The sequence below is a fragment of the Lagopus leucura genome, unplaced genomic scaffold, assembly GCF_019238085.1.
Source record: "Lagopus leucura isolate 7727_CA_CO unplaced genomic scaffold, USGS_WTPT01 Super-Scaffold_100008, whole genome shotgun sequence".
Lineage (NCBI taxonomy): Eukaryota > Metazoa > Chordata > Aves > Galliformes > Phasianidae > Lagopus > Lagopus leucura.
In genome coordinates this window covers 11,314,699-11,333,317 of record NW_024962265.1, presented here as the reverse complement: position 1 = coordinate 11,333,317, position 18,619 = coordinate 11,314,699, and the positions used below count along the sequence as shown (strand labels likewise).

Genomic DNA, 18,619 nt, shown 5'->3' with positions numbered 1-18,619 from the left:
TCTTCTTTTTTTTTTTTTTTTTTTTGAGTACCTGATACAAATGTTGCTTCAGTGGTAGCTAAGGAAAGCAGTGCAAACCAAGTTCTGCTGTTCTCACGGTTTTATACAGTGGGTTTTTTTTTTCCTTTTAACCACCTTCAGCAGCTTGCTGCGTAGGAATGTTATTCCAATGAAAGAGGAAAAATTCATAGCGTTTTAAAAACCTTGTAGGACAAATTGCACAGCTGTGTGGTTGTACTGCTGCTGATGCTTAGTGATGGTGAGGACTTCATTCCTATTCATAGTGAGCTGAGATGGGCCTTCAGGCTCCGAGGCTGGGTTGTATGCTGACCATCCACCTTAGCATTGTTATAAAAGGAAGACATTCCTTGAGACATTTCCAGTATCTGGAAGGGAGCTACAGGAAAGAAGGGGACGACTCTTTGGCACAGTCTGTGGCAATAGGGCAAGAAGAAATGGTCTTTAACGTGGAGGGTGGTGAGGCAGTGGAACAGGTCACCCAGAGAGGTGGTGGGTGCTCCCTCCTTGGATACTGTCAAGGCCGGCTAGGAGCAGGCTCTGGGCACCCTGATCTGGCTGTGGTGTCCCTGCTCATTGCAGAGAGTTGGACTAGGTGGCCTTCAGAAGTCCCTTCCAGCTCCAAGGATTCTAGGATTCTATTCTATGATTTAGAATAAATCATAAATATGAATTTAGTGATTCACAGCGTTTACTGACAAGAAAAGCAACCATTTGCTACTACTTCCATGCCTGTGTTGTATTTTCAGTGATGGTTTTGTGCTCACTGACATTGCTTATTTAGTCTTCCAATATTTCTAAGTCTTTATTTTGGCCTCTCCCTTGGTATGAGGAGCACAGCTTTATTCGGAACTTCTGAGTTCAGAATAGAATTCAGTTGTTCAAAATAGAATTTGTTGTCTATAGGCTGTCATTTAGGAAGGTTTGCATTTGTGTCTGACTGGGGACTCCAAAACATTTCGGTTATGAGTAAAATATCTGGTATCTAATCCTGTGTTATACAATAAGCACTATGTGCTGCTTGACTGAGCGTTTAAATTGCTGGAAACATCTAAATATACACTTTAGTGGCTTTTGAAAAAGTGCTTGTTTGATTGCAGGGTGTAGTGTGCATTTATTTAAAACGGAATATGATTATGCTCTGAAATGGAAAAGAAACAGCTACAAAACCCCACGTCTGAATACGGATCAATGTAGTCATTTGCTTTTAGTTTCAAGCAAGTAATGAATTTCATCCAGAACTGTTGCTTGTTATTAATTTTAACGGTGGGTTTGATGAAGTGGTAATAAATGGCTCAGGTAAGTGCTGCAGAAATGTGACTGAGCTTATGTATTTCAGTGTTCCATCTGAGTTACAGTTTGTCTTTAATATTGCCCTTAAGTCTCCAGCTAGTTCAGATGAAGCTAATCTTGCCGTAGTGTCTTTGCACAAGGTGTACAAGTGAATGTGGTGCAGCTGAGTGTAAAAGCAGGTCCTTGTCAAGCACACGTGTGTGTGTTTGATGTGCAACATGAAACAGATTCAGAGAGAATCAGATGGAGGACAAGTTAGAATAGGTGATGCCCTGCTGTGCCTGTGTTGTGCCTGTGTTATGTGTCAGCTGCTTTGATGTGCTCATTTTGCAGATTTGGTGGATCTTAGAGCCCAGCACGTACAGCCTGACTTCAGGATTGATAGCAATACAAATTGTCAGCTGAATAAAATGTGAACATACATGCATATAACATGCAGAGTTCTGAGCTTGTTGCAGTCTCTTGTCAGAGAGCTTTTTTAAAGGTCCCTTCCAACTCTGAAGATTGTGATACATTTTACCTGCAGGCCATATATTAAACTCATTTTGCTGCCTTCAAAAAGGGCAGACAAATCACAGCCCTTTCAAGCAGAAACATGGTCTGGAAATAATTGAATGCATTTTTTCACCTTTTATTTCAGTGTTGCATCAGAAAGTGCTGTGTATCTGTTGAAGAAAGTGTGTGATATCTCCTGGTGGAGGTATTTCCACACAAATGTTTAGCTGAGGTTGGTGAGCTGGGACATCATTCCTGTGGCTTTGTGTTACCTCATGTATCTTTGTGGTTGTGTGTGGTGGAATTCACTAGTGCTTTAATTAACATTGGAGTGGGCTACTTTTGAAGAAACGAGAAGGAATTTAAGACGTGCCCACACTGTATTCACAAGGCAGGGGAAGGCAAGGGATACAAGTGTGATCAAATCCTGTATGTGCTGGTGGTACGTAGATTCTTCCTTGAGCAGAGGGGCTGCCTTCGTTGAGACTGAGCAAACATAGGTCACGTTGTGTGTGAGGGCTGTACGTGTCAAAGGAGGTGGCACAGGTTTGTCTGTGGTTATGTAGCCAAGTATTTTAAACTGAAGTTTATGGGAGTGTTTGCAAACGAAAACAAATCCTGTTTTAAGCTTTGTGTGGGTGAGAAGGAAGGGTAAGCAATCTTGTGATATGCCAAGGTATAGCCTGGTCTGTTAGATAGAAGTCTGTGATGGAAGTCTTTATTGTACTGATAAATTCTTAGTTGCTGATAGTCACTCTTAGTTAAACTTCCACTGCTATTAGAAACCCAATTACAGTTCTTGATACAAGTGATGGCTTTGCGTTTTAACTGACTTGATGTGGCTTCTGTGCTGATGTTAACAACAGTTGAAGAATGACAGTGTTCTGCTCTAAAAGCACTGTTGTGATAACTCTGAAATGAAGCTCTGAGCTCCTTTGTGTTGTGTTGTAATCTTCTTTAACATTGCATGAAGGATAATGAAGTTTTACTGTTAAAAATCATAAATAAAATGCTCAAAAGATGCTGTATTTATTAAAAAAAAACAAACAAACATGGAACTTGGTGAAAGATGAAGATATGTTGCATTATGCTCCTTAGAGATTCACAAAAGCTGCTATACAATGAGTCTGTTTGTTGAAGATCTGTACTATAGTGTTTGTAATGCATATGCCAAATTAAAAATACAGCATCTCTAAAGTAGCACAAGAGGTGTGCAACAAGAGGCAGGGCGGAATGAATGAGTACATGTCAGTGCAGCATGGAGTTTTGCCATGCGTCTGCCTTCTTGTTCCAGGAGTCTCTGGGAGATGGGAGCATGGATGGCCTTGTAGCAGTGTTACCTGCTGTGTTCTTACACAGAAATGCATGATCAGGAAAATTCATTGCTACTTTTTTCTTTCCCCAAAACCATGTCGAGTTCTTGGTGATGAAAAATGTACCATACCGTGTCACAACTTACCCCAGTGCTTTGGCATTTCAGAAAGATCTGATTTCAATCTATTGCATAATTTGTTTCCACCTGTAGAGTGAGGGACTTCAGTACGCCCCATGGGCTCTTTTTGAACTGGGCTTCAGTTTGGAATACTTGTTAATACATATAGAGAGATTGAAAAGGAATCAGTGAATTGAATGGTTGTTAAACACAAGTACTGAGATGTACTGATTGGAAAATATTTGTTTCCAGTTCTTTCTTTCTTTTGCTTCACTGGCTGCTTCCTGCTTTAATTAACAGCGTGAAATGCGAGCACTACGTACACCTCACTGTCATTAATCTGTTCTTAAGCAGTCTGTGAAGTATTTGGTTTTGGTTTTAGTTATAATACATTCATCTATAAAAGAACTTGCATATTATTATAAAACATCTGGAAAGGACTCTGTAATTCTCAAGTGTGCTTTCAGTTAATTTTACAGAATGTCTGCTGTGAGAGAAAATGGGCAATTTGTTCTCTTACTCTTCCACGTAGAAGTAAAAGCAGAGTGTGGCCAAACCATGACAGGAGTGGAAGAGTGATTTGTAGGAATGTGATCATTTTAATTCTGCAGCTTTGTAATGTTTATTTTCTTCATACTTTTTTTGTTCAGTGCTAACTCTGACTGCACAAAACAATACTTCGTAGTCATTTTCAAGGGAGAAAGTTTTACATAGGCTGAGTTCCTCCTTCTCATATCACTGTCATTTGGTTCAATGCTTAAAAAACCCCAAAGCCTCTTCCTGTTTGTTACCATTAAAACAAGTGTGTGACTCTTCTGTAGCTCCTTCTGCCTGAGCTTTGGTCTCTCTTCCTGAGTGGATTAATTTTGTAATCACAACAGATATTTTTTTTGTGATCAGTGCTGTTTTTGTTCTTCCCCAAATACCTACTAGTTTGTATGAGCTTTTCTTAACACTTTATAACGCTTTGATCTCTTGGCATCAGAATCCTTACGTGGCCTTCTGCATTTAATGAAACTTCCCCGAGGTTCTCCTGAGATAATACAGCACCGTCTGTGTGCCACTTGTGTTACACTGGAAAGTGGAAGTAAAGTTCTGTTTCTTTCTGTTAACAGCCTAAAATGACTGGGTGAATTCAGTGGAATAAATGGCGTCCAAAGTAACTGATGCTATAGTTTGGTACCAGAAAAAGGTAAGCTTTCTGTTTGTTTTTATGGTGACTTCAGGGAAAAAAAAAAAAAAAAAAGTTGGCTTATTGCATTGTATGTGTAAAGTATAATAAATGTAAGTAGTGCTGTGTTGCTGGTTGGTGTTCTGTGAAAGGGAGTAGCTTGGAAGTCTGCCTCTGATAGTAAATAAATGCCTGATGACAATACCTTGCAGGATAGAACTGCTTTTGGTCTGGCTATTGATTTCAATGTAATGTTGATTAATGTACTCATGTGCAGGAGAATGCTGCTTCTATAGTACATAAAAGAATCACTGTATCTAAGTAGAAAGTAAGAATTCAAACATTCTCTGTTAGTAGCAAGGATTGATGTATTCCAGAGCCAAAGGAGGTTTCTGTAGAAGTCAATTAAAAAAACTGAGAATGGAGAGAAGCCATAAAGAGAAAAAAGATCTTGCTGGAAGATGTGCAGTTACAGTTTCTCCTGATAGTGTGTATATTTTGTTTCGTATCTGCACAGAGAAATATTGATGTCTGACTAACTTATTATTTTGTCAATTTCAAGTTATTGCATCCTCTTGACATTCGTGTGCTGGTTGACTTACTCAGCTAAATTGTTTTTAAAAGCATGGCGAATTTTGCTGAGTTTGGATGTAGAATTTAAGGTGTGATGCATTTGTTCTATTTTTCCTTATCTCTCCGTGCTTCAGTAGGTTCCTGTTTTCCTTGGTCCAGTGGCTTTCCTTTGGTAGTACATGTACTGCTCTTAGAGGGAATAATGGCAATGGTCTTCAAAATAGAAACTGTGGTTAACTTTTACTTTTAAGCACTTGTAGCTTGTGGAAATCTGACAGAACTGACAACCTGACAATGTCATCTTCTCTGCTGTGAATTAAAGGTGCAGCTGGAAAAGCAGAAAAATGAATTCTGCTTACTTAATTTATGCCCTGTATTCAATTATGTATTAAAAATTTGGGAATCATTCAGAACTTAATGAGAATTTTTTTGTGCTTTATACTGTCTCTCCCTTCCCTCATTCAAGCTTCAGAAAAACTATTTTTGTCACAGAGAAGATTATATGGGCAGATTAAAGCACAACCGACCCTTGGGTGCCCACGAGAAGCTTGCATCTCTTCAGCTCTTTGTAGAGTTGTAGATGGCAACTTTCTTATTTGTACATTGAAAAAAAAAAGTCAAAAAACATCTTGCTGAATTTCTTCAGTAACAAAGTTTGGAATTGTTGTTACATGGCATTACTTCTCAGATCCACTTGCTCTTTCCTGTCTGTACACACATAGCTGTAAATCCTCGATAGTGTCCTGGTTTTTCCTGTGGTAGCATGGATGAGGTACATAAAGGCAGCCATGTGCAGTGGAATTGCGTGATGTTTTCAAACCATTTCTTGATTGTGGGTCCTTTCAGTTGTTACAGAGATTTGTAGGGTGATTTGGAGGAAGATTTAATGTAACGAAATTCAGTGGAGGATCTCATGGAAGGGAGAAGTGATGCTTATTGTAAAAATCTTAGATTAAGCTGATTTTACCCGCTTCTCAGGTCTCTGAGGTTTTGTGGATGGTGATGGTGAACAATCATGGACAGATTTATCTTTATGTACAAAATGGTCATTTGATGTGAGCAAGAGTCTCAAGTCTCCAGAACTCTTAATCAAAGGTCCTGCTCTTTTTTTTTCTATTGTCTTTTTTCTTTTTTTCTCCTAGTTTGAGGTACATCTGTGGTCCTGTTGGATGCTTAGGAAAAGAAATGCTGTTTGTGATTACCACAACTTTCCCTCCTCTTGGTGCTAGGAACGCAGGGTCTTCTGATGAGTCCCTGTGCTGTGATGGTACAAGGAGCAGAGCAGACCTTCTGCTTTGGATGCCAACAACTCTTTCCTCAGTTTTACTGTTCCCAGGAGACTGCTTCTGACAGGACACCTCACTGTCAGAACAGGTCGTTCTTTTAAGCCTCGTTCTGTTGCTTTTTTCCAGTGATTGCACACACATGGTTCTGCTTAGAGCATCCAGATCAACAGCAGTATTTCTGCTGCAAGTCTGCAGGTTTTCACAAAGGTCTGCTCAGGCAGAAAGTACAAACTGTCTTTGAGGCAAAGGATTGTGATATGTGACCACCATTACTTCATGAAAGACTGGGCTGTCTTCAGGAGAGGTGCGATGTTGCATTGACCTGATGTCAGTGTTTTCCATGGTGTGAACAAAGATGAATTGCATTCAGTTACAATCAAGAAGCTTTCAGAACTTCTTTCTGAATGAGAGAGTGGAGTCTTACTTTGGGACAAATTCAGAGATGTTGCATTTCATGTAAGTGTTCATGATAATTAGATGGTGACCTCAGGGTCCCAATTTAGTGAGAGTTAGCCTGGATCAGGCTGGTAACTCCTGGGAATTGTTAACTTTGTAGTGCTGTGTATGATCCTTTCCTAAGAAGATCTTGAACTTTCCACCCATGTCCCTGTTTTTTTTCCACCATCATTTACATGGCACAGTATTTTTTCTCCATGGATTCATTGTACTTAAATTTCGAACTGGGAAATGGAAGAACTGTGCTAGAGATGAGTGGATAGCAGGCATGTTTCTTGTTCCTCCTGAGATGTTTCTATTATGTGATTGCTTATGATGGCAAAATGCTGAACTTGGCTTTCAATTCTAAGCGCGTCACATTTGTCCCTCTTGCCTTGCTTTTCAAGTTTGTTGAATCCTCACTGTTGTAGCTGAAATTGAAAGTGGGGAGAAATTGATACTTAGCAGTAAAACATTGTTCCTGGGTCAAAAGAGAACTAGGGTTGCAGTAATTATTGCTCAGACTAATGGCTTGCCTATATGATAAAATGAGGAAAAAGAACTATTATTTTGGAAAGAGTTTTTTTCGCATAAATGAGTTGATATATGAAGATCCTAACAAAGAACATGAAGAGCTTAGACTATCTCTAGAATACAAAGAAACTGTACTTGAATAGGCCCTTATATGTACTCGAATAGGACGCTTGTGAAAGAGGTATTAAATAGATAACTTACTCCATGTGGTTTGGTTTTCAATGTTGGTATATTTTTAAACTTGCCTTTATTTTGCACTAGATTCCCCTCTGTTGAATTTCAAAGGTCTGCTGTCTCCTCAAAAGTCAGGCACTTCTGGACTTCTGTGGTAGAGTTACGCAGTTGAGCTCTTCCAGCTGCGCTGGCATAGAACTGCAAGTTCTCCAAGGAGCAGCACCCAGGGCTCATTGCTCGTGTGACTCATTCTATTGTCTGCAGTGGAGCTTCTCAGGGGAGGATGATTTAGTAATGTGCTTTATCGTTTAAAGGTCAGACTTTTCATTGTGTAAACTTGTGTATTGTTGTTGCAATAGATGCGGTGTGCTTGTAGTGCAGAGGAGCTCTTTATGACCGCCTTATAAAAGTGCTTTATTAGTTCTTAATTACTTTTATTTGGATTGCAGGGTTTGTTTTAACACAGGTTTGTTATCTGAGATCAGGGCCGCACAGGCGTCGCTTTCCTGGTACGTGGTCGTAGGAGCTCCCCTGCTGCTGCACGAAGCGATGGCGCAGGGCGTGCAGTGTGGGCATGCTGGCTGTGTAGGAAGGTGTATAAATGAGCTGCTGCGGAGCTCCTGGGCGTGCGGAGGAGTGCCCTGCTGAGATGTTTGCGTGTCTCAGGGAGGTCAGACAGGCGAGTGCCGGCTTGCTGTCAGCACGTGGCTGCGCGGCTCTTGCAGCAGCGGGTGTGGTGGGGCTGTCTGCGCTCCCTGTGTCAGTCCCTGGCAGCTGCCGAGCTCAGAGGCGCCTGTCTGTGCTTTGTTAATAAATAGCCTTAGGATTATGTGTGCGTATTCGAAGTGCTGTGTCAATAGCAGCACCTGAGGTTAAAAAGAATGAAATCAGTTGTAACCTGAAATACTGCTTCGAACTTAAAATCTTCGTGTTCATTTATTGTAATACTTTTAAGGTTTACAGATAGTAATAGGTGTGCAACTTCCGCTCTGATTTCCAATTTTACAACTATATGTTAAAACCCAGGGTATACCAAGGAATAACTAATGGTAAACCAAGGAATTTACCATAACAGCTTTTTGGTTTTTAATGCTTGCAGGAGTTCTGCTGCAAAGATGGAGGGCTTTGCACACATTTGTTAACAATATTGCAGGAGAGAATTAAGTTTTTCCAACTCTTGGGGGTGGTTGTCGGTGAAGGCAGAATGGAACTTAATGAACCTGAATCGTGCATCTAATTGCTTATCATTTAACTTTGCCAGCACAGCTTTATGCTGCTTTGGGTGTCTTTTGGGTACTGCTGTTAAAGGGCGCAATAAAACAAATGAGATGTTTTATTTGCCATGGTTTTAGAGGGCAAAATTAGAGTTGTAATTGCATTAAGGTCTGTAATGTTTAGTGTTTTATAGCTCATTATCCTAAGATTATACTTTCCAGCAATATAAAGAGAGCAACAGTAATTATATCATACCCTGAAACTACTTTATTTCCCTCTTGGTATTGAATTAATGTGATGCGTTGGTGACCCTGGCACACAAAACAGTTTTTGCACAGGGGTCTGGGTGTGTGGCTGTATTACTGAGAACTTGGGATGCTAAAACTCTCAAAAAGTTCAGTCTTCAAGTGTCAAAACTTGACAATAATCGGAGCTGACTATTTTTGAAAATGATGTTCCCCAGGGTTCAGTTTGGGACGAGGTTTGTTTATGTGTCAATGATGTTGATGAGGGGACGGAGGATCGAGTGAACCCTCAATTAAGGTTTGCAGATGACACCAAGTTGGATGGGTGTGTTGATCTGCCAGAGGAAAGGAAGGCTCTGCAGAAGGATCTAAGAAGGCTACACTGATGGGCAGAGTCCAACTGTATGGCATTCAGCAGAGCTACTTGCTGGATGCTTCACTTGGGTCATGACAATCTCAGACAGCAGTATAAGCGTGGGGAAGGGTGGAGAAGGTTGCCTGACAGGAAAGGATCTGAGGGTGTTGGCTTAAAGCCAGCTGAATGTGATCCAGCAGTGTGCCCAGGCACTCAAGAAGGCCAACGGTGTCCTGTCTTGCATCAGAAGTAGTGTGGCTGGCAGAACTGGGGAAGTGACCAGTCCCTCTGTGCTTGGCACTGGTGAGGCCACATCTCAACTGCTGGGTCTGGTTTGGACCCCTCACTACTGAGTTGCTGGGATGTGTTTAGAGAAGAGCAATGAAGCTGTTGAATGTGCTAGAAAGCAAGTGTTGTGAGGAGTGGCTGAGGGAACTTTTTGGATTGAGGAAGAGGAGGCTCAGGGGAGATAACAGAATCATGATTCCATTATTCTGTGAAAGCACCGAGAGGACAAATATGTATTTAACAAAGCTGCTTTTCTATGTAGTACTGAAATCGTCAGGTTGTCAGCTGACCAGTAATGGGGATTACCTTCAGCACTTTGTTTCAGTGAGTCAAAATTCAAGTCTTACGCAATTGATCAGAGTCGCTCAAACCCACAGCGTGGCTGAACAAAGCAGCTGTATGCTGTGCCTGGCTGCTGACATTCATGCACTTACTGAGTGAATTTGTCAGGGTGCAAATGCAGTTTAAACTGTAAGAAGCTGAATGTATCTGTGAGAGAGCGAGTGAGCTGCAATTCCCTCTGTAAGAGTGATTCTTGAACTGTGTTTGTTATGCCTGGTGAAGTTATAATTTAGTATTTCTTTTCCCAAGAGAACTGATTTATCTCTCAGTCACATAGCAGGATGTTGCTGGCACAAGGAATGGATGCTGTGGGAAGTGGAAGTAATCAGGAGTAAGGGCAGTGCTGTTTCAAAATTAAAGTGGCAGTGATGGTGAGCTTGCTGGATTTTTGGTTGTCTTCAGGGAACAATACTAAATAATGAGGCTGTCTGGTTTTCTTTGTCCAGTTATTTCTTGAGACTGCTTCGTTTTGTGCAAACGCATAATTGTAAGAAAAAAAAAATGTTGCTGAGGGCTTAAACCTTGAAGAACGACTGGGTTGTAGCCATTGTGTAGGCAGTGGGTCAAGGGAAGGGATTGTCTCTCTCTGTTCAGGTTGTGATATGGCATGTAAGGTGCGGTGCCCAGTTTGAGGCTGTCCAGTAGAGGAAAAGGCATTGATGTTCTTTGTCAGGCCCAGCGGAGGGCCATGAAGATTGTTCTGGGGCTGAAGCGTGTGATGGGCAATGAGTCTGAGAGACCATGGTTTGTTCTGTCTGGAGAGGGCAAAGGGAAGAGCTCACTGTTTTCGCAGCTGCCATCTGGGTGGCCATGAAGGGACAGAACCACGTCTTCTCAGAGGCGAGCAGGGATTGCAAGAGAGGCAATAAACACACATTGAAATAGGGGAAATTCAGGTATAGGAAAAAAATGTTTCCTGTGAGAGTTGCCGAGCACTGAGTTACGGTCCCAGAGAGGCTGTAAAATCCCCAAACTTTCGACACGTTTAGAACTTTCTTGGCTAAGTCCTTGAGAAACCTCCTGTAATTGGAGCTGCTCCACACAGGAGCTGAGTGTCCTCCAGAGGTTCCAACCTGCGCAGTTCTTTGATATGTTTAGTCTGAGATTTGGAGATGAGTGAACTTCATAATGGATTGCTCTGTACTTTGGTGACAAATGGAATCTTGTGCAGTTTGTGCTTTTTTCTTTTCTTTTTTTACTGATTAGTTCTTTTAATGCACAGAAATGGTAACCTAAAGAAAGTTAATTCTAGTGTTCGGCATATGTCACTAGGAAGTGGCTTAGGGTGGGTCTTGGTAATTCCTTTACTGTATATTCTGAATATACACTGTTTGTGTCTGTATTTATTTCTGAATATTCTTATGCATAAAATTTTTGTTTAATTGTGAGATGAAAAATAAGGTCTTTCATGTTTTTAGCAGATCTGCTAAAATCTCCAAACTGTTACTCAATAGACAGTAAGGAAGGCTGGCTGATGTTAAGAAGAGTTAATATGACATTATTGACCGATACAGAGAAAGTATTTTTACATAGATGATAAATGTTTAATTATCCATTATTTTACTCTGGAAATAGTATCTTTGAAGGAAGCTTTAGTAAAATTATTGTTCAGTGGAATGGCTCTTAGTTCACTGCAGTTATTGCCTGTTGTTGGGCAATAACTTATTATTATTAGTTGGTAATTTACACAATTAATAATAAACAATTCTTCATTTTCAAGCTGAAAGAAGGTAGATTTAGGTTAGATATAAGGAAAAGGTTTTTTACGTTGAGGATGGTGAGGCACTGGAACAGGTTGCCCAGAGGTGCCCCATCCCTGGAGACTTTCAAGGTGAGGCTGGACCAGGCCCTGGGCCTGGCTGCATGTCCCTATTCATTGCAGAGGGGTTGGACTACATGGCCTTTAAAGGTCTCTTCCAGCTCTAAGCATTCTGTGATTCTATGATTTTACTCTGCACAGTTGGTTTTGCTTCTCCTTCTGGGAGTAAGGGAGAAGGAAGGGAATCCCAGAATCTATTAGTAACTGTTCAGCAGTCCTACATTCCAAGATTTGCACTTGAGGTTATACAGCTTTTATCTCTTCATTTTACTTCTGTGTTTGAGTAAAAGTTTCTAAACTCGTCCCTATTGGCAGACGCTAATAGCTGAAGCTATTATATTATACATCTCTGGCTACAAACTGGGTTTGTCTTAGCTTAGCCTGTCTTGTCAGTGTATCAATGATAAAAGAAATGGGGGAGGGTCAGAAGTGCAACAAACACCTTGAAAATGGAAAAGCATCCTGAAAAAAAAGAAGTCTTAGTAGTAACAGATCAAGAAAGATAACGACACTGCTGAACTACGAAATTATTGCCTTTACTGCAATGTGGATCAGTTAGGTAGAAATAAAAGAGGGTTTAGAGTAACTTCTAATAAATTTGTGCATTGAGAAAATAAAAAATGTTTTGTCTGATATCCATAAATGTATACTTGAACATACACTTAATATGAGGCTGTGTTTTTTTAAATGAATAATATTACATGTGTATAAATTATTTATACATCAGTCTCAATACTAAAAAACATTCTGTTGTAGGTTTGTACAGTTTTTGAAAAATGTTGGACTTCAAAAATTAATAAAGTGTAGTAGCTAATGTGTTAATACTAAATATTTTAATAAGATGTTAAAAACTTAATTTCCTTGGTAGACAGCCTAAGGAAGCAACTTCACTTTTTATTCGCCAAACTCTGTAGCTTGTGTCCTTTGGATTTGAAGTAGTGTTTTGATGTTGCTTGTAACAATGTGTAGCAGCTTTAATGGACAAAGCTTAGCATGCAGATTTCATTATGGATAAACATTAAACTTTTAAGATCCAGCAAGAAATGCGATGTGTTCTTAGGATTATAATCTTCATTAGCCTTCTTTGTCATAAATTATAAATGCCTCTTGAAATATTGATCGATTCCATTAGAATCCGAAGGCTCTGTGAGTATTGGGCTACACGTTGATACCATCGCTGCATTAGCTTAAAGTGAATATCAATGTCATTCACAAAGCTCAAATTCAGTCTTGATGCACACGTGGCCTATTGATCTGTTTATGAGAATGACGCTGGGAAGCAGTAATTTGCAGTGCAGAAACCCTTAGCACTGGGCTTTATTTGAAACCAGAATGAGCTGTTTCCAATAGCTTAACGTTTAGTTGTTCACATCTAGTTGTTATAAAAACTAGCTGTAAAAGTGTCAAACACGTTTTAAATAGACAAGGAAATGTGCTCATGTGCTTTCGGAGCTATTTGGTTGGGAAGAAAGAAGCAAAAGTGTTGCTAACCTCCTGAGTTTATTGCTGCTTTTTAAGCAACGTGACCTTCCTCTGCTCGCTTGAAGTAGTGCAATTTATGGGATCAAAGTTGAGCTCATCTTGTCATCTCTTGTTTCTGAGAAAGATTTGAAGTATATTTACATGCATAGTGTTTGAATGAATCCAGTGGCTTCTGATGCTTTCAGTAAGTTTTCAATTTGAGACAATTTTTGGAAGTTGCAATAATGGGTTACAGTTTGTTTTCACCTTGAAATAAGTCTAAAAATGAGGTTAAAAATTTCTAAAAAAAAATATAAGTTTAAAATGTTGCAACACCTTCTAGGTGGAACTTGCTGTCATGCCACCCACATCTTTTTCTGTCCTTGATGTCTCCCTGGCTACACCTGAAGCAACATTTTCCATTGTGAAAGAACATTGGCAGGGTTTTCAATCTTCACTAATCCTGCATGTGCTGAAACTTGTAACAGCTGCATGGTGAATAGTTGGTAATTCTACAAATACGTAACAGAGCAGGGTTCCTTAATCTACTCATTGGGGCATTTATTGAAGCAAGCTGACTTGACTGAATATTTTAGAGGTAACTGGTTTGGATAGACTGGATAGAGTCTTGTTATTGAGGAAGCCTGTGGTGCATGATTTAATCTAAATTAATACAAAATATCTGCTCCAAAATATCTACAACAAACAACAGGTTTGTTGTACCACAATTTGTTCCATCTGTAGCATGCCATTGACATATTTCCTACTAGGGGGATGTGTTGTTGCTCATGCTTGGTGATGGAATCATGGAATCACCACGTTGAGAACAGACCTACGAGATCATCCAGTCCACTTACCACCAGTATTTCCCCACTAAGCCACGTCCCTTAGTGCCACATCTAAATGTTTCTTGAACACCTTCAGAGACAGTGAATCAAATACCTTCCTGGGTAGCCCATTCCATTTCCAGCCATTCAAGAGCAACAATTAAAGATAGGCTTATCACATTACTTGAATTAACATATTGTTAAGAAAGAAAGAAAGGAAGTTTTTTTTTTAAGGTTAATTTATTTTTTTCTGAATCCTTAAACAAACAAAAAAGCTGTAGAGTACAGCCTGTCATCCACTTTTGATTAGCTGTTTTGTAAATGAGGATAAATTCTTTGATAAATTAGGTAAAAATTGGGATAGTGTTGTGTACTTCCTTAATTTCCTTCTGATAGGTTTGCAAGAGAAGTATAGATGGATGCTTGTGCTGTTTGAGAGAAGGGAAATTGAAGATCAGGTGCAGATTTGATGGCTGAACTTGCATGTGCATTCCCAAAAGTGCCTCAAAAGGTTTCCTAAAGCACAAAATGCAAAACTGAGTGGATTAAAAAAAGTAATAATAATTTGCAAGAGATTGTAGTGATAATTGCTCTCTGTAGCTGTCCCTAGAACTCTTTTCTGTTTGCAACAGTATGCCTTTATTTAACAGCCCTCTACTCAGATTTTGATAATTGACCATGATCAGAAAAGATTGGCCAGGCCAGTACATATTGTAAAAGACCATCTTCCTGTCCTCTTCTCTTATTTTACCTACTGCTGCAATAATTACGTTATGGAGTAATGTTAAAAGAAAAATATCAATGCCAAAATCCCTGCTTGTGTGTTTTGGAGGCTGAGGCTGCTGCCTAGTATGTTGGTGGGAGAAGATGAGTAAGCCCAAATGAAATTTGGTCGACTGACTTGCTTCAGATGTCTTCTGGGATCTGTTTCCCAGAATTCCTATAACAAGTGATCTATTGTTTGTTTATGTGAAGAACTCTCTTAAAGACTCTTTCAACTCTAAAACAGTATGGGTCATGAATGGGATTAGAAATACAGAGTTTGCTTTGCAATTTTCTTGGCACAAAGGCCTCCACTTTTGTTTCTTGCCCAATGAAGTGGGAGGCAGACTCTTCTGTCTTTGTAGAAAGAAAGCTTGTTGGGAAGCGAGGGGGGAAAGACCCAATATTGAGCCATACAAAAAACTCACTTAGGACTCTAAGAAATGAAATGTAAATGTCATGAAAAACAGGAAGATCTGAAATGTCATTTAAAACGTATTTAGGAAGAAGCCAAAGCAATTTGATACAAACATCTGGGTGGAGTGCTTATTCATGTTGACTTTTTAATTGCTGGCGGTTATCCAGATGGAGCCAGCTTTAAACTGGCTTTATTTTAATTAGTTTAATTAGAGCAAGTGCTTAATCTGCTCAGTACAGTGCCTGACTTGTCCATTATTTTCCATGGTATAAGTGCTTTTTCTAAGTGCAAGGTGCTAAGCATGTCTTATTATTACTAGAAAATCGGTAGGTTTTTCTTTTGGTATTTTAGGATAGTGAGCTAGAAATTGTTTGGATGCTTGTATCTTGTGAATAGGAAGTACTAAGCAGATATAAAAATAAGCCATGGAGTAATCAAGCAGTGAGGTTTTTTCCTTCCCATCAGGTGTTTGGACCAAGCTGGTTGTATCAGCTTTCTTTACAGTCAATAAGGAGACTTAGAGTAAGTTTCCTTCCATACATCTGCCTTGCTATTGTGACTCAAAATCAATGTAACACTTCACTGGTCAGAGCTTGGTAACAGGAACCAAGGTTCAGGTATGAGGCAGTAAGTGTGGGTGCGCGTGTGTGTCTGTATGAATGTCTAAGGAGAAAACTAAAAATGTTTGGTGAGGGCACTGGCTGCTCAGAGAGGCTGTGGGTGCCCCATCCCTGGAGGTGCTCAAGGCTGGATGGGGCCCCAGGCAGCCTGAGCTGGTGGAGGTTGGGGCTGGGTGGCATTTGAGGTCCCTTCCAACTTAAGCTGTTTCTTGGTTCTACACTTAAAACAGATCATTGCTGAGAAATGTCTAGAAGCTCTGTGCGCTATTCAAAGCAAGCTGGTTCTCTTTGGTAACTTCTTAGAAAGATGCATTGTCTCACATATTGACTTATTCTTGTCACTTTATCTTACCCTTAGTCTTATAAATACCTGAAGTTTTCTACAAAACTGTGATGAGAGTAGAGCCTGGAGAAAACCAGTTGCTTTTCACTATAATTTTTTAACTAGAAGCTTGTTCACATTCAGACAAAACTAAGATCTTTAGAAGAGCTTTGGGAATAAATAGACTGGCAGCTTAATGAGAGTCTTGGAAACCTTAGAACTGACAATCTTCAAATAATGCTTGTTCTCTGGAAAAGAAAACAGTACACTATGGTATAAGGAAAAGATTAGTTGAATTTCAAAATAGGTCTACTAGGAGTGTTATTTCATCAGTGATTCATTGGGGAAAAGGGCAGTTTCCTGATATTCTTTCTGCATTTTGAGTTTTCCCTGACCTGGAATCTAGCTGCCTCCCAGCCTGTTGGTAACGTCTGCTGCCGTGCAATCTGAAGAGATGGAAATCAAGACAATGGAGCTGTAAAAGTGGGTGGTGAGGAGCAGGAAATGTAGAGGCAGCCATTCTAAAATAACAAGTGGAAGATCTGGCTTCAACTAACTGTGAATTGTATTTTCTTTCAAGTTAGCTGGCAGCAGCTGCACTGATGCCGGGCAGCCCCGCAGTGAGGTTCTGGGCTGGCTGGCCTCAGCCTGTCAGGCTCAGCAGAGTTCTGGGTCAGCCAGGTCCTGCCCAGTAGAGATGGAGCATGGAAGATGATGACTGCTTTGACAATAAGTCTCCTTGAGGAGATAACCTGCCGTCTTCATGTTTGTCTGAAAGATAGGTTGATTTTGTACTGTCAATTTATTTGAAAACCTAATTTAGATTCTATTTTTTGTTCTTTTTAGATTGGGGCATATGATCAACAAATATGGGAAAAATCAGTAGAACAAAGAGAAATCAAGGTAATACAGTATATCAAGTCTTTTTTTTTCTTTTGCCAGTTATCGGTAATGCTGTAATTGTATATGCTGATGTAATTTACAATGTATGGGATATTCTTTAATGCTGGTGAAGCAAAAATAGACTTCTGGAGTGTAACCAAATGAAACTGGCATAGTATACTCTATTTATATGACTGCTAAATCCACAGCATTTAAAAGTTCTACATCAGTCTGTACTTCGGTGCTTTTTTATTATTGTCTTAAGCCAGAGCTTAGTTTATGAGTGCCTCTCTTTCACTCTGTGATGAATTCTAACGTCAGTTATCTGAGCTCTCCTTATTTCAGTTAGTTACCTTATCCCTCCAGTTCACTTTTCCTCCTTTATGATGCTGTCATTGTTTTGTACAGTTTATTAGACTGGTAAGTACTTCAGGCTTTGTGTCCTGAGAAAGCAGTTAACAGCAGTTTTTTGCATTTTGGTTTAACTAACAGTGCCATCAATGTCTGCCGCATTGCTACAGCGTTCTGGGGAAAATAGTCAATCCTGTGTGTAGTACTTCTGCTGATTGTAGATTGTGTCATACTCTGTAATGTTAAAATTAGTTTCACTGGTGTTTTCTTGCAATTAACCTTTTCTCTTCAAGTACTGCATACAAGAAATACGCTATTACTGCATGAGCTTAAAGGCTGTGTTAATTCTTAGCATTAGTAAAATACACATTTATTCAGCATTCCTGTGGGTTTTTGATTGTTCTTCTCCACTACTTCAATAGCTAAATAGCATATGTTAGGGAGATCATTACACAGGAGCTCTCACCAACCTGATCTCTCTATAAAATCTACAGATTAGCTTTTAAATCAGAGATGATATTTTCAGAAGTGCTTCCGAGCCTGATAAGGAATCTTTGTGACACCACAGTTGTACAACATGCCCCGTTAGGCAGCATGAGGAACCTGAGCTGCTGCTGGTGCTGAGCTGGCTGAGTGCAGCTGCAGGGACACCTGGGGACTGTGCAGCTCAGGTGCTGGGAGCTGCCAGGCAGCCCTCCCTGGCACAGTACTGCTGTGTGCCGCATGAGGTGCAGCTTTGATTGCGGCCATACGCTGATGTGATCAGAAGGCTATTGCACGACAGTTGCATCTTGTGGTACCCGCTGTCTGAAGCATGCAGAGAGGTGGTGCAGAAATGCTCTTGATATCAGCACAGCTAATTTCAAACAAAGGTGTTGGCGTTATTTTCAGTGTCTTTTCAGTGACTGTGAAAACCAGTTGCCATTACAACAGAAGTTCTTGTAGCTGCCGTGTAATAGGGCAACATTCAAATAATTTATTGCAAATATAGTCTTGAGCCTGTGGGAAATTCAGCTTGTTTGGTTTATAGGCTGATAATTAACAAATAAACAATGGGAAAAATGATAGCGCCCAGAAGAGTTAGCAGTGATGGGGAGGCTTTCAAGGGGAGACTGGACGGAGACCTGGACAACCTGCTCTAGTTGTGGTGTCCCTGTCCATTGCGGAGGAGCTGGTCTAGATGCCTTCAGAGGTCTCTTCCAACCCTGAGGAGTCCATGACGTAGCATAATGAAGGGAGCAGTGAAAGAGGTTGTTACCTTTAGGTGTCATACATTAAAGCTTCTATCTCAAGGCCATTAT

At 40.2% G+C, this 18,619-nt stretch overlaps 1 protein-coding gene across 1 annotated transcript in view; it reads left to right on the top strand.

Annotated features, from left to right (window-relative positions):
• The window catches only part of PHTF2 (putative homeodomain transcription factor 2), a 61,830-nt gene that overhangs the window by 9,640 nt on the left and 33,571 nt on the right, over positions 1 to 18,619 (top strand). Inside the window, 3 exon segments of the mRNA XM_042872439.1 lie at positions 4,354 to 4,430; positions 16,932 to 16,988; positions 17,376 to 17,387. Coding sequence (XP_042728373.1) covers positions 4,386 to 4,430; positions 16,932 to 16,988; positions 17,376 to 17,387 — 114 coding nt within the window. The 5' untranslated portion in view covers positions 4,354 to 4,385.